At 39.4% G+C, this 25846-nt stretch overlaps 1 protein-coding gene across 30 annotated transcripts in view; it reads right to left on the reverse strand.

Annotated features, from left to right (window-relative positions):
- RALGAPA2 (Ral GTPase activating protein catalytic subunit alpha 2) overlaps positions 1-25846 on the reverse strand; it is a 346879-nt gene that overhangs the window by 115702 nt on the left and 205331 nt on the right. For 28 of the 30 annotated variants that reach the window (XM_078371500.1, XM_078371501.1, XM_078371499.1 and 25 more), the window contains 3 exons: positions 8072-8843; positions 7158-7229; positions 1343-1466 (listed from right to left, as the gene is read on the reverse strand). In XM_078371500.1, the coding sequence (XP_078227626.1) occupies positions 1343-1466; positions 7158-7229; positions 8072-8843 (968 nt within the window). Of the gene's footprint in view, positions 1-880; positions 1103-1342; positions 1467-7157; positions 7230-8071; positions 8844-25846 lie in introns of all 30 variants that reach the window. The other 2 variants (XR_013535138.1, XR_013535137.1) reach the window with 1 other exon arrangement.

Consider the following 25846-nt stretch of genomic DNA (forward strand, 5'->3'; position numbering starts at 1 on the left):
GTATACATAGGTTCCCTTCTGATGGATCTGTGGGGGTTTCTGCTTCTTCAAATCACAAAGCACGCTCAAAGGAGTGTTTTTCTAAGATGTTGGGTCAAAAGGCATGGATATTAAAAAAATTCAGGAATCCATGAAAACTGCCTTTCAAAAAAGGGTTGGAAAACTGCTTTACACCACTGCTGAAAGTTTATGAGTCGTAATTCACTTTAAAGTTATGCACGAGTGTTCACTTCTCAGTGCCTTTATCCAACATTTTTAACTTGTCATCAACTAGTATTCTTTCAGGAAAATACCTATTCTAACACATACAAAAAAGAAATAGAAGAATCTCTTCTGTGACAAATATTGTAAACACACACTCTTAAAACTCCAATTGATACTGTATGGCTCAAAATAATATTAAGTAATAAATATATTCTATGACAAAGTACAGGTAGCCTTGCTAGTGGGAACAACAGTTTCCTGGAAGTGCAGTAACTCTATTGGATTGACACCTGCTTGCTCTCTTGTGAGTAGCTGGTTTGGACTATGATGTTCTCTTACCCTGTCCCCTTCCTACCTCAGTCCCCTTGCTTGCACTGAGCTCTCAAAGGCACCCAGAGAGTTCTTCAGAGCACAGGTACCCAAGAAACTAGTAAAAAATAAGCAAATTATTTTAGACATGTTGATTTCCATTTTAACTACTACTGACTCCTAATTATTTCAGATTCTAGGAATATATTTTCCCTCAGATTTATGTTTCTGGAAGACAGATATGCATGTGTGATGTGTGTGTGTGTGTGTGTGTGTGTGTGTATAAATGTATATATGTCTGTATGTCGGAGTACAATTTAATAAAGAAAAAAGTAACTTTTTCAACATCAATCATCCTGGGATCTACCTTAGGGAAACAGGTTGATAGCTAAACCATCATGGCTATTATATTATATTTTCATTGCAACTTTTGACTTCATTCAACTCTTTCTTCATCTTTTCACCCATCAAGTCATTGATTTCTTCTTCAATCTCCATACAGTGGCCAAAGCCATTGCTTCTCTGCCCACATTGTCTTCTCTTACTACAAACTGTCTATGGCAGGGAGAGCCCATCTGACTATTCAGCTCTGATAAAAAGCAAATGAAAAAATATTAAGAGGAAAGTTAAGGGAAAACAAAAGTTCATGTATTAAATACTGACAAGCAACTAACAGTAGATGTCAAATTCAGTAAGTTCTTCAGTTCCGGAACTCTGCCCATGCTATATTTGAATGTAAATGCTCACGTAAAAACGTACACAACGTCTAGTTTGGACACATCTTTAGACAGTGCTGGTCAATAAATACCTACTGAAGGAAATGCATTACCTCCCATCCAAGTCCAGCAACAAAGTCTTCATATGCTTGGCTTCCTCTTTCATTAGACAGGATTGAACACTTGTCTTCTTGACCTTCAGCAATGTAAAACACTGCGATTTTGTGTGTCTCACGGCTATAAATTTTTAAATTAAAGGAGTTAGAATTCTTATATATATAATTGTGTCTCACTACTATTAACACCACCAGCATGACTTCTACCACTGAGTTTACATTTACTGGAGAACCTGCTAGAGGTCAGTCAGTGTTCTGAGATGGTTTGACACATGGTCTCACTTATTCTTCACAACCATGCTAAAGAGATGAGTATTATTATCACCTCCCTAGCTAGGTGGTTGAAAGGAGGCCCAGAAAGTAAAACAAAAAGCACACCCAGCAAGCAGGGGATGGGAACCACGGCAAGGCCATCTGCTTCCTGAGACCACAACCTCAGACGTAAGATACACTGACTGAGCAGCATCTGGGGCACACCATTTGGTAAGTTCTCTGCTTTTGGTAAAAAAAAAAATCTTTTACAGTATTTATAGAAATTGTGAATAGATCTTTGTGACTGTCCATATTTAACTCTACATTTTAAGGCTACCTGGTGGCTCTGTGATTGGAACTATAGAGTATGCCAAGGTTTTATGAGAAAAAGAATATCTTTCCAAGCAGAACACACTTAGGCATTATCTTCATGAAGGGGTGTACCAACTCCTGTGCTCTGACTATTCTGAGGGTGCCTGACAGGGTGGATAGCTACTCAGGGAAACACCTTTTAGCCATATAAACCCTTCAATAGCTTGTTCCAGGATAGATCTTGGAATCTCTGGGATTAAATCAAGGAACTACAATGTGCACTTTGAGAAAGAAAGCCCTCTCATTTTCTCTTTTGCACATCTAGCACATCCCTTTGCACACAGTAGGTATTCAGTTAAATCTCTGTTACATTGAGCAGAGATATGGTGATACATTTGAATGCATTAATAATAAATTTCTACAAATTGTACCCTGGAGTACAGTGACCAAGTATCTGGATCTATACCAAGCATTTGGTGAGAGTTTAGAGATGAAAACACTGTTCTTATTCAAACGAATCATTCATTCCCTAGCCCAATCATCCGAGAGCTTTGGGTTTTTAGAAGTTCTGATGTCCACTTCCAGAGCAGCTCCACCTTGTTCCTCTTTTTGTGCTGCATTCTGATAAATCTCTTAGGAATAATTATAAAGTACTTAGATACAGAAATATTCTTTCTGTCAAGTTGTTTAATATTTCAACACTGTAATTTGATTAGATATATTGGTGGAACTGGGCTCCATATTTCAACAAATTCTCTAAGATTTCCTTTTGCATGAGTTATTTCTCTACTTAATAAGCAGAACTAATTGACTTTCAATTAAAAAGTTATACAAATAATTGGAGGAAGAGGGTTCTCTCTTTTTATTCAGTTAGATAGCTTATTCACTTCCCCCATAGTTTATATGTAATAAACATACTTAGAAGAAGAATTAGAAAATACAGAAAAAAAAGAAGAATAAAAATCACTTGCAATTTCAACAGATAAGCAAAGAACATAGCCACTACACCATTTTAGGATACACTTTTGCATGCAAATATGAGAAGTTACTACATTCTGCTTTACAACAGATTTTTTCACTTAAAATATTTACAAACACTTTTTATTATGGTAAAGTATACATATCATAAAATTCACCATTTCGACCATTTTTTACTACGAACACTTTTATATCATGTGCTTCTACAACAAAGGTTTAACGATTGTAACAACATTCCATTATATTAATGTGTCATAGCCCAAATCCTCATTTAGGTTGCTTCCATTTTAAAGGACATTTCCACGTTATCTTTAATACACCCTTTAAGATCATCTTTAATGTTTTTCATCTTTTTGCAGTACCTTTTTTTTTGAGACAGTCTCACTTCGTCACCCAGGCTGGAGTGCAGTGGCATGATCTTGGCTCACTGCAACCTCTGCCTCCTGTGTTCAAGTGATTCTTGTGCTTCAGCTGCCCCAGTAGCGGGGACTAGAGGTGCATGTCACCACATGCCACCATACCTGGCTAATTTTTGTTTGTATTTTTAGCAGAGACAGGGCTTTGCTATGTTGGCCAGGCTGGTCTTCAACTCCTGATCTCAGGTGATCCACCTGCCTCGGCCTCCCATAGTGTTGGCTTTATAGGATTGAGCACCATGCCCAGCCATAATATCTTTAATATGTCCTTAAAATAAATTTAGACAGCTTGTCCTCACACAGCAGGAAGCCCTGAAAGTGCCACACCATTCACTGCCCTGAGGAATGGGCAGGGGACATCAATAGCCTAGAATCTGAGTAGCTTATTCCAAGAGCTATAAAAATTTGGGCATTTGGATAATAACAAACCGCAACCTATGACCTAAAAGACCACCTCTTTCAACAAAGGTGGAGAAGTATAGTTATTAAATTTCTATCTGCAGGTCTCTCCACATATGTAAAAATCCTCAGCATTTAATTTTTCTTTGTTTTATCAACTTAACATACACACACAAAAAAAATCTCAGGTTTATCTAAATGTTTGTTTATTCTCCTTAAAAATCTAAGCTTTTTCCATTGCAGCTGTTCCTAAGTCCTTGAGCCCTCACTAACTCAAGGTGGGAGCACAAGAGAGCTAAGCCTGAATGATGAGATGACCAATGTGAGTGTGAGGAAAGATGACCTTTAGGTGTAAACATTCATCAAATTTCACATCCTCCAAAAGGTTAGTACTGCAGAAACCTGCTAGGATGCAGAAGCTATGTCTGCCTTTACTAGAGCCATGCTTTTGAAATGGTAATTAGCAACTTCAACAGCACTTCACATCCATAAGAAGCACACCAGTGCATGAAGGAGCAGGTAATTCAGGAACACACATACATGATATCAATAATCGCCCTTTCCTCGTTAGAATACACTGCTCTTTCTTATTAGGAATATACCAGAACAGCTCAATTTCCTTGAGCTGTCACCTGAAAAAGCCAAAGAAAAGCATGATTTTAATATCCACCTCTCCATGTGGTGGCAAGAAGGCATTTATATCTAAAAGGGAAGCCACTGTGATTTGTATGTACATTCATCATAGCATTTTCAGTATCTAGACCATAGCTGAAAGACAGCCTCAACTTTTCCAGAGAACATGTTAAAAAGGAACTATATGCATCCAGAGCAGTGAGATAAATTGGTATCAGAATTAAATAGAAATGTTCTAAATGAAAGTTGACAGACAAGGTATTTTCTTACCTGCTACCTGACTAAAATATAGGGCAGTCTAGATTCCTCACAGCTGAAGAATCCCGGACTTACTTCTAGTTTCTTCAAAAAGAACCTTGAAAATACCCTTCACCATAAAATAAGTTGATACCCGTTTGATGTCAAGAAGACACTAAACTCAGGAGTTGGGGTTTTAAGTGAAGGTTGATCAAGGGGTAGGAGACTGCCACTCAGTTATTCAAAGCTGTATTTCACTGCAAAAATACCCCAGGGAGCTAATCAATTGTACCTCATGCAACTAAAGTGCATTAACATTCAACAAATTGACCGCAATTACATGATACCAAGTATTCACTTAATACTGAGAAGCATGGAATAATTCAGCATATGCTTAAAAAGCTGAGTGTGGAACCCAAATAACTGCTTATTTATTACTGAAGGAAGAAGGGAGAGGATAGTGAACCCCTGAGTTCTTCAAAATAAATCCCTCACAAAATTTCCATAGAGAAGTTGATCTATGTTCCTCTAGAGAAAAGGAATCACAAGAATAATCAGGAAATAGAATACAGTGAAGGGCAAGCTCAGAAATGGCAGTTCAGGTTTTTCACTTCTAATGATTTTTTAAAATTACTCAAATTCAAATCTTATATTGCTTCACCTAATAAATCAAGAAACAAAGACAGTTAAAATGGCAATGGAGCTGTAGCAGGCTTCTGGACAGAGAATGGCTCCTTTACTCAGGTAAAACTACAAATGAATATTTTAATTCTGTGTTTTTAAAAAATGTCTGTATATTTCTTGATACTGAAATATTTATCACTCTCCAGAGAATAGTAAAGCCACCTAGGAGAAAAGGCCCTCATATCACCTTCTGAGAGGAATTCAGGTTCGAACAGCCATCCTGTCCCATTCCCAAGACTTGGAAACATACACAAAATAGTTCATGCCTCTGAATGTGTGTAGCTATGAGATGTGATGAGGGGTCCTGAGTAACTAGAGAGACAGGTGGGAAAGTAGAACAGTAAAGAAGAGAAAAGAATAAAAGAAAAGAAAACTTATGCCCTTCTGATTCTCATAAAATGATCAATACATACAAACAAATCCATCTTAATACCACATGCTTCTGAAGGATGGAAACAATACACAGCCATGAGTAAGTTTACTATGATTTCATCTACTCAGTTCTTAATGACATTACCAAAGGACTTTTCTGAAATATAATCTTCTAAGTGTTTAAAAAAAATTCCAACTGGACTTTATTAGTTGGGTTTATACACAATTCAAGAATTCAAAACACCAAAGAAGAATCACAGTTGTGAAGGTGATATGCAAATAATAGTGGCATGAACCAAGAGTTTGCTTGAAAATAAAATGTAAGCATGTGTCACTTTGAGATTTGATCAAAACTCTCAAAGAAACAACAAAACCATCACAGAGCCACTGACAACACACGACGGTGAAAATATTCATTCAGCATGCTATAACCCATCACTGTAAGTGCAAGCAGGAGAAGCTCGTGCCTTAAAAGGGAATCATGACAGTGGATGAATGAAGGATTTGATGAATGGAATAAAGAGCTCTAGTAATTATCTGAAATGCTAGGATAAGACTTTGTAAAGATCAAGCTGGGCTCTGTTATTTCCTTTCTTCCTTCTTACTTCTCAGCTGGCAACTGCACCACCCTCTAAAAACATACAGCTCAAAATAGATTTAAAAATTTATGAGTTAATGAGTACTAAGAAAAATGTAGTGAATAAAATACAGTGTGAAGAGCTGAAAAATAAACTTGAGGAAAACAACCTGAATTTTTCATATGAGAGCTGACAGAATATTAGGATATTCCTATGGGGAATAAAAAGGAAATGAGGCTTTTTTTTTTTTAAGAGTTTGGTTTAAAAACTAAAGATTAAGGAGGCGGCTTATTCTCTTCAAAGCTTTGAAACATCTGTTATGTACCAAGTACTATACTTATTCTTGACTTAGATGATTTTGGAAACATACATTCCCCAAATCAAACACTTTTCATGGTTCTGAGAGACCTTAAGAAATGCTTCTGAAGTAGTATAGAACAGGGTTGGAGCTGAGAGTCTGATCAGCTTTGGAGAATGAGGCTTATTAATTACAATGTACTGGTTTTAACCTTTCCAACACTATGAAGCCACAAGGACAGCATGTGAGTGCCTTGGTACACAGCATGGATTTTGAAGTCAGACTCACGTGGCTTTAGATAATACAGTAAGAGCAACCCCGGGCTGCTTAACCTAGGTAAACCTTTTCTTCATCAAAAAGAGGTGGTCGCAGAGATCAAATGAGAATAAATTTCCACTGGCAGCCAGAAAGAAAGATAATCAAAACTACAGATTAGATGGGAGGGTGACCTCTTTTTAGTGTACCGAACATGAAAGTTTATTCCTTATTGTAAAAAACACCAATGGTACGGCGTTCACAAATGTCACTGGATGTAGGTTACAGAACTGCCCTTGGATGTCTCCGTAAGTGTATTCATTCCTGCAGCTGTATCTGTTATCCAAGAGTACCCACAGACAAACAGGAAAAAAGCAGTCTGATACACTTTTACATACCACTGACGGGAGTCCAAATTTTTTAGCTCTCTCAATAATTTTGAATTTTTCTTCAACAGATGAAAATTCTTCCTATAGAGAAAAAAGGATGGAAGAAAAAACATGTGATTAGGGAACCATTTTGCCGCTTTCAATCAGTTATTTAATAAACATACCTAACATCCATCCTCTATGACCTCACTCACAAAAGATTTGTGATAGAAACCTATAGAATGAACTCCATTTTCCTTAAGACATGCAAAGGTATAAAAATTCTGCCAGCATCCCATTACTACCCAGTGACATGGATGGCTCTTTGGTGAGTGTGTGACTTGTTTGCATGTGCCTGTGTCTGTTTCCAGTGTCAGCTCTGCCGTGATTCCCTTTTCTCCACCCCTGTTCTTAAAAACTCCATTCCACTATTAGGGTCAAATCCACCCCTTTCCACAAAGTCTTCTCCATTGCTCTGTACTTCCCATTGGATTTAATCATTACTCTTGAAGTTCAGTGTCATTCTATCCTTTATCAGAGTTGTATCAAGTCTACCTCCCACATAAGACCTAAGGTTAGACTGTGGCTTATTCACCTTTGTAGTTCATTTGCACCTTGCATGAAGGCAGAAACAATAATGGACAGAGCAGTAATTATACACACGCCCCCGCCCGCCCCCCCAACTCTCCCTCTCTCTGCTTGATATCCTTTAAAATATCCAACAGATGTCTAGAATTCAATCTGCATACCAGTACTGCATAATTTCATTTCAAGTTTTAATTTAGTAGCAGAAAATAGGCTGCAAATGTTAAAATAGAGAAAAATCTCCATTCTCTCTTCTCCAATCTTTCTAATCTTTTCTTCTTCCCCAACTGCAAACTGATAGAAAGGACAATTCCATGAAAATAATGATAAAAGAGCTGGAGGTCTACATGGATTGTTACCTTCTGTCCCAAGAATTCATTCCCAAGTCATCAAGCAACAACCTGCAGAAATAAAAGGGTCCTCGGGGCTCCACTGGGGAGGGCTGCCCTTGGCTGGTGACTTTCATTGCAGAATCGAAGTTACGACTCTGGACATACTCATCTTCCTGAGCATTTTGGCGCAAAATGACCTCAATGATTTCCTTCTCTTGGTCATAGTTCATGCCACGTGGGGGTAGGGAAGGTTCACTTAGATTTAGCTGTGATGGTAAAAGGCATTCAGGACTTGTATGGCCAATGTTTTCAAGTAATTTGTCAAGAGCATCATCCCCTTCCTCAACCTGAGAAGAGTCTTTCTGAGGTCCAAATGCGTGATGATGCCAGCTCGACATCAGAAATGAAGGATTTCTTCCACTGGGTGCTAAGCAGCCTTCCAAAGGTCCATATAAAACCTTACCATCCCAAGAGTACTTCCCTGAGATATCCCTCACAATTACTCTCACATCAGAGAGAGAGCCCACTGGTGATCCACCTGCCAGTCCTTCTGGTGGTGTCTGAAGGTAGGAGATGAGGGTGTTATCATTAAATACAAACAGCTGCAGGTTTGGGCTTCTGAACACCTCAGAGGACAGCTCGGAGCCTTCTACATGGGCATTGTCGTGGTTCTCGCTGACGAGGCTGTGCAGTATGGCAGGGCCCCCACCGAGGGGGTAGTGCCCCAGATGGTTCACCAGGTGGGCCATCACCATTCGAGCAGTCAAAGGGATCAACTCCAAACTTCTTCTCTTCTTCTCTAAACAGCAGTAAAGAAACATAAAGAGCCAGTGGTGAATGAAGATCAAAACCCAACACCTTTTTCTGGGGGCCAGGGGGTGGTTCCAAGATGGTAGATTACAGGCTTTTCGTGTGCCTCAGCCACTTAGAAATAGCAAGATAGTGCAAAAAGATCAACTCTCTGACCTTTAATTCAAGAAGGAAAATGGGAATCTACTGGAATCATGAAGGATGCCCCAGATCTTAGGGAGGACCACACAGGCAAACAGCCCGTGATACCATCCAGTTAATAAAAGAGTGAGTGAAGCCCCAGTACATGAAAGAGAAAGAGTCTCCCTCTGTAATTTACCTTTCCCCTGGGGATCTAACCAACCCAGGCCAAGGCAGAGAATGATGTTTCTCCCAAGCCCCGGAGCTTTCTTGGGGAAAGGCTTGGAGGTGCTAAGAGGAAAAGACACCAGAAAAAGCCACAGGCATTTCCTAGACCTGGAACTGAGAGATTGGAGCACTTGCTCTGGAGTGGGATAGGGACTTCCACAGCCAAAACTGTGTAATGTGCCCTAGCAGTAGGCACTGAAATTGTGTTCTTCACTACTGCAGGCTTGAGGTGGGAGAAGAGAGATGCTACAGCTAAAGTTTCTCCTGGGCTATGAGACTTGCAACCAGGGTCAGTTCAGCAACGTAGAATCAGTCTGAATGTGTCATCGCTGTGTGCACCAGGCTGCTCTCCTGAGATCGTGGTGCAGCAGGGACCTCTCTCTTCCACTCCCAGGCAGGACTACAGGCAGTAAAGGCAAATGCTGTCCTAGACTGGAAGCCTGAGCTGCCCCAACCTTCCTGTGTATGCATCATCATGTAGTGGGGCCCTCTCCACTCCATGCCTAGGCAGATCTCCATGCATTCAGAGCACCTGCTTGCCTGAACCAGCAGCCTGAGCCATGCTACCCTTCCTATACATAAATTGTGGTGCAACAGGGCCCTTTCTGATCCACACCCAAGCAGATTCTCCAGGCGTTCAAAGCACCTGCTCATCTGGACTGATAGTCTGAGTTGCTCCACCCTTTATGTAGAGATCCTGGAGGAAGCGAGCCCTCTCTGCTTCATGCTCAGGCAGGTCTCCAGGCACTGACAGCTCCTGCTTGCCTGGTATAGCAGCCTGAGTGTCCCCATCCCTCCTCTGCAGAAATCCTGGTGCAGGGTGACCCTCTCCACATCCAGACAGATCTCCAGGTATGTGGCACACTTCCTCTCCCAGATTGGTGGCCTGAGCTGCCACATCCTTCCTGTAGAGATCATGATGCAGTGGGGCCTGTTTCACTCCATGCCCAGGCAGATCTCCAGGCATTCAGAGTACCCACTCACCTGAATCAGCAGACTGAGCCTGTTTGCCCTTCCTGTGCAGAGACCATGGTGAAGTGGGGTCCTCTCCACCCCATGCCCAGGCATATCTCCAGGCAGTTGCAGGGCCTGCTTATCTGACTTACCAGCCTGAGTCACCCAACCTTTGTTATGCAGAGATTGTAGTCTAGCAGGGCCCTTTGCACTCCAAGCCCAGGCAGACTTACAGGTAACTGGAGCACCCAAACTCACTTTCCTGATCAGGAGTTTAGGCTGCCCCTCTATCTGTGTAGAGAACTAGGGGCCAAGGAAATTTCCCAGCTCCATGCCTAGGCACACCACTGGGTACCTGATGGCCACTCACTGGATTCTCCCTCAGCACTGGTGCTTGTGTCCAACACCAGGGCACCTGTAAATGAGCCTGTCCAGTGTGGCCCGATCCATCTTGCCCCCTGCCCACCCAGAGCTAAGCAGGGAGCTCAGACTACTGTGTACTCCATGGATCACCCCACTGCCTGAGGCAACAGAGAGCTTCTCCTGATAAACAAGGATCAAGAATATACCCAGCCACGTTGTCCACAGCCAGCTTTTACCTATAAACACCATCTACTGGCTTGTAAGTCAAATCACACAGTCTAATATAAAACCTGTTGACAGAAGTGCATAGGGCTATGGAAGCAAATCCAGAAGATGGCAGGTTGGAGGCAGTGTTAGCATCCCCCTCCCACTGGGAAGGACAGAATAGTGTATAGAGATTCACATGTAAGCTTTTTTCCAAGGAGCAATACAGAAACTCAACAGGAAAACCACAAGAATCCGCAGACCCTTTGAAAGAAGCAGCAGGCTGGCCGGGCATGGTGGCTCATGCCTGTAATCCCAGCACTTTGGGAGGCTAAGATGTGGGTAGATCACGAGGTCAGGAGTTCAAGACCAGTCTGGCTGACATAGTGAAACCCTGTCTCTACTAAAAATACAGAAAAGTAGCCAGGTGTGGTGGTGTGCACCTGTAATCCCAGCTACTCGGGAGGCTGAGGCAGGAGAATCCTATGAGTGAACCAGGGAGGCAGAGGTTGCAGTGAGCTGAGATTGTGCCACTGCACTCCAGCAGGGCGACACTCTGAGACTCCATCTCAACAACAACAACAACAAACGAAAAAATAAAATAAACAAACAAACAAACAAAAAAACAGCAGACTGCAGTCTACTCTATGAGACAGGTGAAAAACTATAAATCCTCAGAGTGTGAGTGGGGAGAGACTACCTTCAGAATACACATCCCCATGAGGGAATCTGAAAATCCAGGCCTTGGGAGAAGGCCTTAACCCTACCCAGAGCTGAAACTGCTTAAGGGAGTGGTGAGAAACATAAAAGTAGAAGTAGCAGCAGGAAATGCCTTGCAGGGATTCCCAGGTCCCAGCATGGACCAAGGGAAGCCATACCTAAATATATCTCACAGGAACCTTGGGGAAGCCAGCCAACTAGCTTAGAAAAACGTTATAGAATGAAAGATGCTCCTAACTGGATTTCATGATATAATCTTGAGCAGGAATGAACTCCCTTGAGTAGAATCCAGGGGGCAGGGACTTGCATTGCAGATACATCTGTTTCATGGGCAGACAGGAGGGGCACAGATGGGAAAGCTTACAGTTTGGAGCAGGTCTGGGTTCTGTGTGCAAACTGCCTGGATTTAAACCTGGTGCTGCTAGAACACTGGGGGAGTGAGATCAGCCTTGCCAACTGCACGGGAGCTGGGTGAGGCTTACTGCTGCCTGCAGTGGAGGCTTACTCTCCACTCCCATTTTAAACTCTTCTGTGCAGCACAGGCAGTTACACTACCCTCTGGAACATTATCCCAGCTGCCTGGGAACCACTCTCTGACCCTCAAAGGAGCCACGGCTGGCTTCACTAAGGAGAGTTAGAGTACAGACCTGCTCAACTCTATCCTCACCTGGTGGTATCCCTGTACCCGCCCTGGTAGCTTTACACAAAGAACATAAACTTATGGGAGCTCTACAGCCCTGCTCATTGCCTCAAAAACCGTATTACTTCCCCTAGGCAATTTAGGACCAGCTCAAATCCCACAGCTAGTACTGCAGCTGGTGCTCTCTTCCAAGCACCACCTCTTGGCCGGAGGCTAGCTGATGCAGTCCACTACAACATCTACAGTAGAATAACACTATGCCCAGGAAGGAAAAAATGGCTGTATGACTTCAGCTATCACCAGTGCCTATAATACTCTAACCATTAGAGGGCCGGAGCCTGTCCATGTGAAAGTTAGCTACAATTGAAACCAGCATTCAAGAAAGCCAGCACACTAAGCATATCTATAACCAAGGAATCTCACAGAGTCTATGTCACTCCCCTGCCACCACCATCAGAGCTAGTGCTGGTACCCACTGCTGGGAGACTTGAAGACAGGTCACATCACTAGATCGACTACAGACATTTCCCAGCACCAGCCTGGCATGTGGCAGCCCCACTGGATGGCTAGACCCAGAAGAGCGATAACAATCAATTTAGTCTGGCTATGAGGAACTCCTATTCCTAGGGGAAGTGGGAGAGCACCACATCAAGGGAACACCCCACAGGACAAAAGAATTTGTACAGCAAACCTTGAGTCCCATGTCTTTCTGTTGGTGGGAAGTTTCCTGCAGCAGAGACACAACTGCAGTGCTGGATGCACAGGGAAAGACTGCACCTCTACCCCAACAGGCAGGCAGCCTGCATGCTTGTGAAAGGCTGTGGAGAAGGGGTCCTTGTTCCTCACCTTGTCCACCACCACAGACACAGCTGGAACTTCTCCCATGAGAACTCAGCATGAATGCATCTATGGAGAGCCCTCCTGGAACAATTCGAGGTGACTGCATCCCCACAGGAGAAGCACTCTCTAGGTTCAGGCTTGCACAACAGGCAGAGTCACAATTCCTTTCTATATGGAACATCAACATCCCTCATTCCTACAGATGAGAAGAAGTGCCTGTCTGATGTGAACAGCTGAACTACTAGGACAGAAGTAAGGCTGGGAGGTGGATAACTTTCTTGCTGGCCTGACAGGTGAGCTGAGTTAGTTCCCACTCTTCACCCTGATAAAACGCAGTGCATCTACCTGAGAGATCCCCAGCTACCCTCACCAAGGCTAGGGCCTCAGCCCACCACTGGGTATTGTATCTAACCACCTGCTTTAGCTGTAACTGCTTTATATCTAGGGATACTTCCCCTACTGGCCTGAAGCCTGGATCATCAAAAGAGTAAATAGAATACTGGGGAAAAATTAAACAAATAAAAAGTGCATACCATGGGGGAATGCGATAAGCTTCAAGAGATCCTTGCCATTCCAACTCCACAGGATACAATGAAATTGCCCACACACTGAGTACTCACTACAATCAGCATCTGAGAAAGTCAGCATACAAAGATTCTGTATAACCAAGAAACTCACACAGAATCTTCACCCCTAAAAGCAGCAAAATCAAATTAGGCTATAATAAACTATAAACATTAAAGTCACATCTTTAAGGGGGGAAAAAGAAATTAAAAAATAAACACAGTCAAATAAAAAATAAATTCAAAAACAATTTGAAGAAACAGTTTACACAAATGAGAAAGAACCAGAATATACAGGTATGACAAAACAGGGTTCAAAAGATCACACTTGCTCCCCAGCAATGATCCAAACCAAGATGAAATCTTTGAAATACCAGATAAAGAATTCAGAAGGTTGATTATTAAGCTACTCAAGGAGATAAAAGAGAACCGTGAAAAACAACATAAAGAATTTTAAAAAAAAATTCAGGATATGAATGAAAAATTTTCCAGAGAGACAGAAAACATAAAGGAAAACCAATCAGTAGAAATGAAAGACACAGAGAAACATAAAATGCAGGGAGGGAAGTTTCAACACTAGACTAGAACAAGTAGAAGAAAGAATTTCAGAGCTCAAAACAAGGCTTCCAAATTAACCCAATCTAACAAAGATAAAAGGAATAAAAAAAATGAAAAAGGCTCCAACAAATATGGAGATTACATAAAATGGCCAAACCTAAGAATACTTGATACTCCTGAGAAAGAAGAGAAGGTCAAATGTTTGAAAAACTTATTTGAGGAAATAATTGAGGCAAAATTACCTTGCTTTGCTATAGATTTAGGTATCTGAATACAGGAAGCTCAAAGAACTCCTGGGAAATTCATCACAAAAGATCATCACCAAGGCACATAGATATAAGGCTAACTAAAGTCAACATAAAGGCAAGAATTCTAAGAGCTGTGAGACAAAAGCATCAGATAATCTATAAAAGAGAACCTATCAGACTAATAGCAGATTTCTCAGCAGAAACTTTATAAGCTAGCAGGGATTGGGGTCCTGTCTTTCGTCTCATTAAGCAGAATAATTGTCAGACAAGAATTTTGTATCTTGAAAAACTAAGCTTCATAAATGAAAGAAAAATCGTCTTTTTCAGACAAACAAATGCTGAGGAATTTGCCACTAGCAAACCAGTCCTACAAGAAATGCTAAAACAAGTTCTAAATCTTGAACAAAAAGTTCAATATGCATCAAAATAGCATGTATCTCAAAGGGCCTATAAAACAAACCAATAACACAATAAAAAAGTATCTAAATAACCACTAATACGATGAATAAAACAGCACCTCACATCTCAATGTAAACATTGAATGTAAATGGCCTAAATCCTCCACTTAAAGATACAGATCAGCAGAATGGATTAAAAAACCACCAACCAAATATTTGCTGTCTTCAAGAGACTTGCCTAACACAAAATGATTAATATAAGCTCAAAGTAAAAGTGTGGAAATAGTGCTAGGAAAACTGGCAAGCCACATGTAGAAGAATAAAACTGGATCCCTACCTCTCACCTTACACAAAAATCAACTCACGATAGATCAAAGACATAGATTTAAGACCTGTGTGATGGTTAATACTGAGTGTCAACTTGATTGGATTGAAGGATACAAAGTATTGATCCTGAGTGTGTCTCTTTTGTGAGGGTGTTGACAAAAGAGATTAAGATTTGTGTCAGTGGGCTGGAAAAGGCAGACTCACCCTTAATCTGGGTGGGTACAATCTAATCAGTTGCCAGTGTGGTTAGAATATAAGCAGGCAGAAAAATGTAAAGAGAAACTGGCCTAGCCTCCCAGCCTACATCTTTCTCCCATACTCAGTACTTCCTGTTCTCGAATATTGGACTCCAAGTTCTTCAGTTCTGAAACTCAGACTGGCTCTTTTTGCTCCTCAGGCTGCAGATGGCCTATTGTGGGACCTTGTGATCATGGGAGTTGATGTTTAATAAACTTTCATATATAAATATTCCATTAGCTCTGTCTCTCTAGAGAACTCTGACTAACACAACCTAAAACCATAAAAATTATAGAAGATAGTATTGGAAAAACTCTTCTGGCTTAGGACATTGGCTTAGGAAAAGAATCCATGACTAAGACCCCAAAAGCAAATGCAACACAAACAAAAATAAATAAATGGTACCTAATTAAAAAGGTTGTGCAGAGCAAAAGAAATAATCAGAAAAAAAAAGAAAAAGAAATAGTCAGCAGATTAAACAGATAACCCACAGATTGGGAGAAAATATTCACAAACTATGCATCCAATGAAGGACTAATATCCAGAATCTACAAGGAACTCAAATCAGTAAGAATAAAACAAATGATCCCATCAAAAACTGGACAAAGGACATGAATAGATGTTTCTCAAAAAAAAAAAAAAAACCATATACAAACAGCCAAAAAACATGTGAAAAAATTTTCAACATTACTAGTCATCAAGGAAATGCAAAGTAAAACCACAATGAGATACCACCTTACCCATGCAAGAATGATCATAATTAAAAAGTCAAAAAACAACAGATGTTGGCATGGACGTATCGAAAAGGGAATACTTTTTTTTTTTTTTTTTTGAGACGGAGTTTTGCTCTTGTTACCCAGGCTGGAGTGCAATGGCGCGATCTCGGCTCACTGCAACCTCCGCCTCCTGAGTTCAGGGAAAAGGGAATACTTTTATGCTGATGGTGGGATTACAAATTAGTACAACCACTATGGAAAACAGTATGCAGATTCCTAAAACGCTAAAAGTAGAATGACCATTTGATCCAGCAATCCCATTACTGGGTATCTACTCAAAAAAAAAGAAGTCATTATATGAAAATGAAACATGCACATGCATGTTTATAGCAGCGCAATTTGCAATGGCAAGGATATGGAACCAGCCTAAGTGCCCCTTGACATATGAGTAGATAAAGAAACTGTGGGATATATAAACCATAGAATACTACTCAGTCATAAAAAGTAATGAAATAATGTCTTTTCCAGCAACCTGGACAAAATTGGAGGCCATTATTCTGAGTGAATTAATTTAGGAATGGAAAATGAAATACCATATATTCTCTCTTATCAGTGGGAGGTAAGCTATGAGGACCTACAAACATAGAGTGACATAATGGACTGTGGGGTCTTGGGGAGGGGAGAGGGTGGGAGAAGGTGAAGGATAAGAGACAAATTATTGCCACACTGTACACTGCTCAGGTGATGGGGACACTTTAGTGGTGAAATCTCACAATTCACCACTAAAGAAGTCATCTGTGTAATCAAAAACCATCTGTCTCCCAAAAAACTCGTGAAATAAGAAAAAAAAATTTAAAGCAAAATAATAATAAAGATGCAAAGTCAAAAGACCCTACTCAGCATATTCTACAGTCATATCCCCTAGGAAGGGAGAAAGAGAAAGAAAGAAAACCAATAATATCATAGGGAAAGAAAGAAAAAGAAAAATTCCTACATGTATGAAAATAATTTCAAAAATTAGAAATTCCAGTGTCTGTAGATGAGAAGGATCCAGTGCAAGAATTCTAGCACCATGAAAAATCTGAATATAGTGACACCACCAAGGTATCACAGTAGCACTCAAGAAATGGTCCCTAACCAAAATGAAAACTCAGAAATGGTAATAAAGAATTTAAGGCACTGATTGCAATGAGATCCAAAACAAGGTTGAAAATCAACACAAAGAAATATCTAAAAGCAATCCAGAATATGAAGGAAGAGATGAATATCTTAAAAAAAAAAAAAAAAAAAAAACTAATCAGAGCTCTTGGAATGAAAAAACTCACTTAAAATTTTTCAGAATCAAAAGCATTATAAATAAATTGAACCAAGCAGAATTTCAGAGCAGGAAAATTGTTCTTTTGAACTAACCCAGTCAGACAAAAATAAAGTAAAAATAATATTAAAAAGTAAACAAAGTATTCAAGGAATATGGGATTATGTAAAGCAACCAAATGTATAAATTACTGGCATTCCTGAGAGAGGAGGAAAGTAAATTTTGGAAAGCATATTTGAGGGAAAAATTCAAGAAAATTTCCCTAATCTAACTAGAGAGGTAGACATCCAGATATAAAAATCCAGAGACCATCTGCCAGATACCATACCAAACAAATATCACCAAGTCATGTAGTCACCAGACTCTCCAAAGTCAACACTAAAGAAAAATGTTAAAGGAAGCTAGAGAAAGAGGCCTGAACACATGCAAAGGGAACCCCATCAGGTTAACAGGGGACTTCTCAGCAGAAACCTTATAAGCTAGGAAAGATTGAGGACCTACTTTTGGTATTTTTTTAAAAGAAATTCTGACCAAGAATTTCATATCTTGCGAAACTAAGCTTCATAAGCAAAGGAGAAATAAACTATTTTCCAGATGAGCAAACACTAAAGGAATTCATTACCACTAGACCAACCTTACAAGAGATCCTTAAGGATCATCCATATAGATGCCTATATCCACTCTTCTTTACACAGATGGGAGAAAAATACACATAGAAAGACATTACAAAAAGACACACAGAACATATGACCCATATTGATCAATAGTCCTAAACTTTTAAAAATTAATCTGGTAATTTGTTACCGTAGCAATAGAAAACTAATACATATGTATTTGATCTAGTCCATCCTGTTGTATTAAAAAACTCTTTTGTACATGTGAAGCAGTATTGCTTGGCATTTATAAACTGGATTCAGGAGGCAGGATTTGTAATCTAGCAGTGATACCAATCTAGGTTCTATGCTTACTATGTAATCTGGGTCAGTAACTTAATCTCACCATGCCTGAGTTTTCTCGTCTATAAAAAGGGATGACAACAGTGCCTATCAAATAATAGTGAGGTTTAAATGAGTTAATATATAAATGCTTCAAATAATGTCTGGTCTATGGTAAGCACATTACAGGGCATTAGTTATTCTCTAAGAAACTCTTTTAAATAAGAACAACAAATCCTCAACAAAATACTAGGAAACCAAATCCAATAGCACATCAAAAATTAATTCACCACCATCAAGTAGGTTTTAATCCTGGGATGCATGGTTGGTTTAACATATGCAAATCAACAAATGAGATTCACCACATAAACAGAATTGAAAGCAAAAACCATATAACTATCTCAATAGATGCAGGGAAAGTTCTCAATAAATGTATCTTCATGATAAAAACCCTCAACAAACTAGGCACTGAAGGAACATACCTCAAAATAATAAGACCCATTTATGAATAATCTACAGCCAACATCATACTGAAAATGCAAAAGCTAGATGCATTGTCCTTGGGAACTGGAACAATACAAGCATGCACACTCTCACCATTCCTGTTCAACATAGTACTTAAAGTTCTTGCCAAAGCAATCAGGCAAGAGAAAGAAATAAACGGCATCTAAATAGGAAAAGAAGTTAAACCTTCTCTTTGTGAACGACATGATCCTATACCTAGAAAACCCTGAAGACTTCACCAAAGCCTCCTGGAACGCACAATTTTAGTAATGTTTCAGGATACAAAGTCTATGTACAACATTCAGTAACATTTCTATATACCAATAATTTTCAAGCTGAGAGCCAAATCAAGAATGCAATTCCATTTATCATAGCCACACACAGTAAATACGATACCTAGGAATACATTCAGCCAAGGAAGAGAAAGAGCTCTACAAAGAATACTATGAAACACTGCTGAAAGGAATCACAGATGACACAAACAAATGGAAAAACATTCCATGCTCATGAACTGGAAGAATCAATATTGTTGAAATGACCATACTGTCCAAAGCAATTTACAGATTCAATACTATTCCTATCAAACTACCAACGTCATTTTTCACAGAATTAGAAAAAAAATTTAAATTAATGTGGAATCTAGAAGAGCCTGAATAGCCAAAATAATCCTAAGCAAAAAGAACAAAGCTGAAGGCATCACATTACCCAATTTCATACTATACTATAAGGCTATAGTAATCAAAACAGCATGGTACTGGTACAAAAAGAGACACATAGACCAATGGGAAAGAGCAGAGAACACAGAAATAAAGCCACACACCTACTGCTATCTGATCTTCAACAAGTTTGACAAAAATAAGCAACAGAGAAAGGACTCCCTTTTCAATAATATTGCTGGGATAGCTGACTAGCTATATGCAGAAGAATAAAACTGTACTCTTACTTTTCACCATGTAAAAAAATTAACTCATGATGGATTACAGATTTAAATGTAAGACCTCAAACTATAAGAATCCTAGAAGAATATCTAAGAAACACAATTGTGGACACTGGGCTTGGGAAATAATTTATAACAAACTCTTCAAGAGCAATTCTAACAAAAACAAAAATTTATAAGTGGGGCCTAATTAAACTAAAAAGCTTCTGCACAGCAAAAGAAAAAAATCTGTGTACCATCATGGTACACAGATTACCTGTGGGAGAAAATATTTATGAACTACATCCAATAAAGGTCTAATATCCAGAATCTATAAGGAGTCTTCATTCAACTCCCCCCAGCAACAGCCCCCCAGCAAAAGTGGGCAAAGGATATGAACATACACTTCTCAAAAGAAGACAATAAGCAGCCAATAAACATAAAAAAACTACTCGGCATTGCTGATCATCAGAGAAATGCAGATTAAAATCATAATGAGATATCATCTCACACCAGTCAGAATGTCTATGGTGGGAGTGTAAATTGGTTCAGCTATTGTGAAGAACAGTGTGACGATTCCTCAAAGATCTAGAACTAGAAATTTGACCAGTAATCCCGTTACTGGGTATATACCCAAAGAATTATAAATTGTTCTAAGAATTATAAATTGTTCTATTACAAAGACACATGCACATGTATTCTTACTGCAGCACTGTTCCAAGCAAAGACTTGGAACCAACCCAAATGCCCATCAATGATAGACTGGATAAAGAAAATGTGGCACATATACACCATGGAATACTATGCAGCCATAAAAAAGGATGAGTTCACGTCCTTTACAGGGACATGGATGAAGCTGGAAATCATCATTCTCAGCAAACTAACACAAGAAGAGAAAACAAACAGCGCATGTTCTCACTCATAAGTGGGAGTGAACAATGAGAACACATAAACACAGGGAAGGGAACATCACACACCAGGGATTGTTGGGGAGTGGGGGGCTAGGGGAGGGATAGCATTAAGAGAAACACCTAATGTAGGTGATGAATGCAGCCAACCACCAAGTAAATGTGTATACTTGTGTAACAAACCTGCATGTTTTCCATGTGTACCCCACAACTTGAAGTATAATAATAAAAAAGTCAAAAAACAACAGATGCTGGTAAGGCTTTAGAGAAAAGGGAACACTTCTACACTGTTAGTTGGGAATGTAAATTAGTTTAGCCACTGTGGAAAGCAGTTTGGAGATTTTTTGCAGAACTTAAAACAGAACTTCCACTGACCCAGTAATACCACTACGGGGTATATAACCCAAAGAAAATAAATCGTTCTACCAAAGACACATGCACTTATATGTTCACTTTGCTATAGCACTGCTCACTATAGCAAAGACATGGAACGAACCTAGGTGCCCATTAATGAGAAATTGGATAAAGAAAAGGTGGTACATATCATCTACAGAATAATATACAGCCATAAAAAAGAATGAAATCAAGTTCTGGCAGCTGGAACCCATTATCCTAAGCAAATTAGCACAGGAACAGAAAACCAAATACTACAGGTTATCACTTGTAAGGGGGAGCTAAACATTGGGTACTCATGGATATAAAGATGGCAATAATATACACTAAGAGCTACTAGAAGGGGAGGGAGGGAGGAGGCCAAGGGCTGAAAAACTAACTGTTGGGTACTATGCTCAGGACTTGGGTGATGGGATCATTCGTATCCTTAACCTGAGCATGAAGCAAAATATCCATGTAACAAACCTGCACATGACCCCCAACACTAAAACAAAAATTAAAAAAAAAAAAACCAAAAACTGAACACCACCAGATTTCAGTCTGAACTTAGAATGTTTCACTTTTTTAGTCTAAATTTTTTTTCATCTATTTCCTTTTTTGACACTAATTATATTTTAATTTAAAAGTACAATTTAAATAGATGGCTGAAAGAGCCAACTCAGATAAATATAGGGACACCTGAAAATCTGCAGACACAGCAAAAACAAAAACCAAAGAGAAATGTCTCAGTCCATAAAGAGTTGACAGATGAGAGAGCTCTGGTGAGGAGGGCAAAATCTGTAGTAGGACAGTAGGCCAGAGGTGACCTTGCCCAATCAGTGTGGTAAAGGTAGACCTGATAAGAAACTGAATTAAGCTTGTGACTGCTTAAATACATATTAAACAATTTGCTTTAAAATCACTGTGACAATTTATGTCTTGTTAGGGCATTTTAAATATTTAATAGAATGTCACATATTAACAATTTATAGAAATATATGAGATTTTAACTAAATTTGTAATTGATGATTAAATGTCCAATCGATTTGCAAAAATCTTAATACTTCAAATGTATAGAAAGACTGACAACAGTTTACATAAGTGGGCCTTACAAAATGAGGTATAAGGGAGAAGCAGATCCACTAAGTCCAGAAGTAGGGACTGATATGACTACTTAAGCTTGAGAGTAGTTAGGGAAATTTTAATCTGCCAAATTCATAAAAGCATGATGCATTAATCTAAGAACAAGTGAAAATGAAATCTTTTAATTTTAATGAAATAGTCACTAGATGTTTAAATAAACTAAGATTTATACATTGAACTTAAAGCTTTATTAAGAAATACCCAGTTCTAAATTCACAACATGAGAAATCAAAAATTAAGACAAGAAAACCCTATAAATATGCTTTTTCATGCTAAAAACCTTCCCCCTTAGACATAAAAAAATCCTACTGACTTATTTATAACACATCAGTTTTATGACATATAAATCCTAGAAATAAATCAAATGCCAGAATCTAAGAAATTCTGTGTAATGTCTGAGGAGAAAAAGACTGTCCTCAGTTTTCTTGGATTTCTTAATTTTTTCTTTTCAATGAACAAGAATTCTTCTGGATTCAATAATGCAAAATAAAATTTCATGCCAAAAAACCCACTTTTTTGAAGCAAAGGAGGTAATCCACATCTATCTCCTCTTCCCCAACCCTAGTACAAGTGTATGCAATTTCCACACAAGTATAAAATTTAATGTCCAAGCTCAGAAACATTAATGGCCCAAACAGCAAATGTGAAGCAAGTGGGAATTCATGAGTTCGAAAGTGAAACACTTTGTAGTGATGACACGGCAGAACTAGCTATAAAACTCTACAATGAGGGTCCAAACTGATAGAGGCCCAAGGCAGAAAACAACAACTTGAAAATCACCTCTTCTCTACTTTTATACATAGGTTACTTCTTCACATAGGTTGTGCTTTCAATCTAAGGTAACCATAAATGTGTACTTTGTGAATGAATCTGAATGAATTTTATAGTAGGAAATTAACCTGGCGTCAAACTAATCAAATCATAAATCATGACACATTCAATAAAAACCCCAAATATCTCTGGTCCTGAAAAGGAAAAGGAAGATTTGTGAAATAATAATCATCCTTCCCTGGCAGATTCTGTTGAATCAACTACCTGTGGGTTCCCTGAAAAATAAAGAGAAACCCTGGACTCCATTTATGGAAAAACACATTCATGACTTCCACAGGCTTGGTAAGAAATACAGCAGGCTCTAAGTCCTGACAATCCCCATATCCTAAGTCACAGATTAAAAAAAATAGATTCCAAATATCTTTGTTTTTCTAAATATATAGAAAGGCTGTCCTTTAACTTTCCTTTGTACAAGATCCTCCCCTTCTTTTTAGCAGTTAGGTACTAATGACGAGCAACCTGGGCACACATGTCTGCCACGAATGGCTTTCTTTTGAGCTGGGCCAGCGGCCACCTCAGCTGTGGATAGGTGAACATTGTCTTTTGCTTGTAACTTTATTTGAAAGTAGTCATTACATCAAAGAGTAGGTAGTGACCTACGAAGGAATCACTGGAAACAATAGATTAAATGTAATACTGTTTGTCAGAAACATTACCCTGACCACAGACAGTTTTGTTATGGATGATACGGATGATGAAGTATGACACTGAATGAAAAAAATACCCTTGAATGTGAGCTCTTTCTTGCTTAACCTAAAATATCTAAACTACACCTTTATTTTTTCTTTTCACTCTCTACATGACGTATCCACTTACCAAGCATGTACACACCAATGTGTTTTTGTTTTTTTTAAATTATACTTTAAGTTCTGGGGTACATGTGCAGAATGTGCAGGTTTGTTACATAGGTATACGCATGCCATGGTGGTTTGCTGCACTCATCAATCTGTCACCTACATTAGGTATTTCTCTTAAGAGGTATTTTTTGAGGTAGAGTCTCACTCTGTCACCAGGTTGGAGTGCAGTGGTGTGATCTCAGCTCATTGCAACCTCCGCCTCCTGGGTTCAAGCAATTCTGCCTCAGCCTCCTAGGTAGCTGGGATTACAGGTGCTTGCTACCACACCTGGCTGATTTTTGTATTTTTAGTAGAGACAGGGTTTCGCCATGTTGGCCAGGATGATCTTGATCTCCTGACCTCATAATCTGCCTGCCATAGCCTCCCAAAGTGCTGGGATTACAGGTGTGAGCCACTGTGCCTGGCCAACACCAGTATGTTTTTAATCATCTTGCCGATTTGCTTAGTTAATACGTTAGTGAATTTCAAAAACTGGTTTGTCATAGAAATTTAAGCAATTAATTTTAGAACTTTAGAACTATCTTGGGAATGTTTGCATCAGCTCCTGAGGTTTTCTGGAGAACAAGTATTCAGGTAAAAGAGTACTGTACACTGAAAAAAAAGGTACAAGAATTTAAATGTGTATTTTTAGGTTTTCTCTTTTTCAAAAACCTATTTATCTTCTGCATTTTTTTTTTTTTTTTTGGAGACAGAGTCTTGCTCTGTTACCCAGGCTGGAGTGCAGTGGTGCGATCTCAGCTCACTGCAACCTCTGCCTCCCAGGTTCAAGCAATTCTCCTGCCTCAGCCTCCAGAGTAGCTGGTACTACAGGTGCACATTACCACACCCAGTTAATTTTTGTATTTTTAGTAGAGATGGGGTTTTACCATGTTGGCCAGGATGGTCTTGATCTCTTGACCTTGTGATCCGTCTGCCTTGGCCTCCTACAGGTGTGAACCACCGCACCTGGCCTATCTTCTGCTATTTTTAAGTGACAACTCATAATAAATGGTGAACCTATTTTAGAGATAGCCATGTTTTAGGGATACATTCATGTAGGGTGAATATAAATTAATGACTTTAGGAAAAAATAAGTTAATTTTACTATAACACATGAACTTACAGTGGGAAACAACAAAAGAAATATATTAAGAGTTATTTCAATTACTGAATAAAAATAATTTATCATGATGGGGGAAAAAGTCAAGCAGACATTACAGTTAACAGACAGTGGAACTCCAGAAATAAACAATTAAATGATTAAATATATGGAGAACAAGTCAAGAGAACAATGTGAAAATGAACCATGTACTATCCACCAGCAACACAACTCAAAACAAAGAGTATTTAGTCTATTCCATGGCAAAAATCTCAGAGTAAATAATATATTTTAGGAACTTGGTTATTAAATCTTAGGTTCGAATTCCACCTCCCTTCCTTACTGCGGACTTGTCCACATCCCTGGGAATATCCCTTAACCTCAGTTTGCTCATCTAAGTCAGGACTGCTAGATTTTAAGCCCTTGCTCATGACTGTCACCTCTAGTCCTATATGTTTCTTCCTCATCACATCTCCCGCTTCATGTTGGCTTGAACCCTGCTCCAGACTCTGTAGTGCTGCAAGCATACCCCTGCACCTTGCGTCCTCCCTCACCTGGCCACTGCCTGCTGCCTTCCTCCTTCTACCAAGGGACTCACAAAAGAAAGTCTGATTCAGGGATCTGAGTGGTCACTGCACAGGTCACCTGCTCATTTCATCTGGCTGGACCCACCACTCTGGTAAAAGTGCTCTGGCAAAACCTACCACCGAACACCTAGTTGGGAAATAAAACAGCTGTTTCATTCTCACCTTTCCTACGCTTTCTGAAGCAACTAGCACTGCTGACCTTTCTCAACTTCTTAACTGCTTTCCTTGACTTGCCAGAAATGAGTCTTTCTTGGTCCTTTTTCCACTTCGCTGATTTTGCTTTCCTGGTGACATTCCCTCACTCTGTTGTCCTTAAGGATGTCTTTACCCACAAGGTTCTAATCTTGGGCCTAGTTTTCAACTTGTAAAGTCCATAAAGTTTTCACAGATGATCTAACACTTCACACCTATATCTCTTTAAAATTTTTGT

The sequence above is a fragment of the Callithrix jacchus genome, chromosome 5 (genome assembly GCF_049354715.1).
Source record: "Callithrix jacchus isolate 240 chromosome 5, calJac240_pri, whole genome shotgun sequence".
NCBI lineage: Eukaryota > Metazoa > Chordata > Mammalia > Primates > Cebidae > Callithrix > Callithrix jacchus.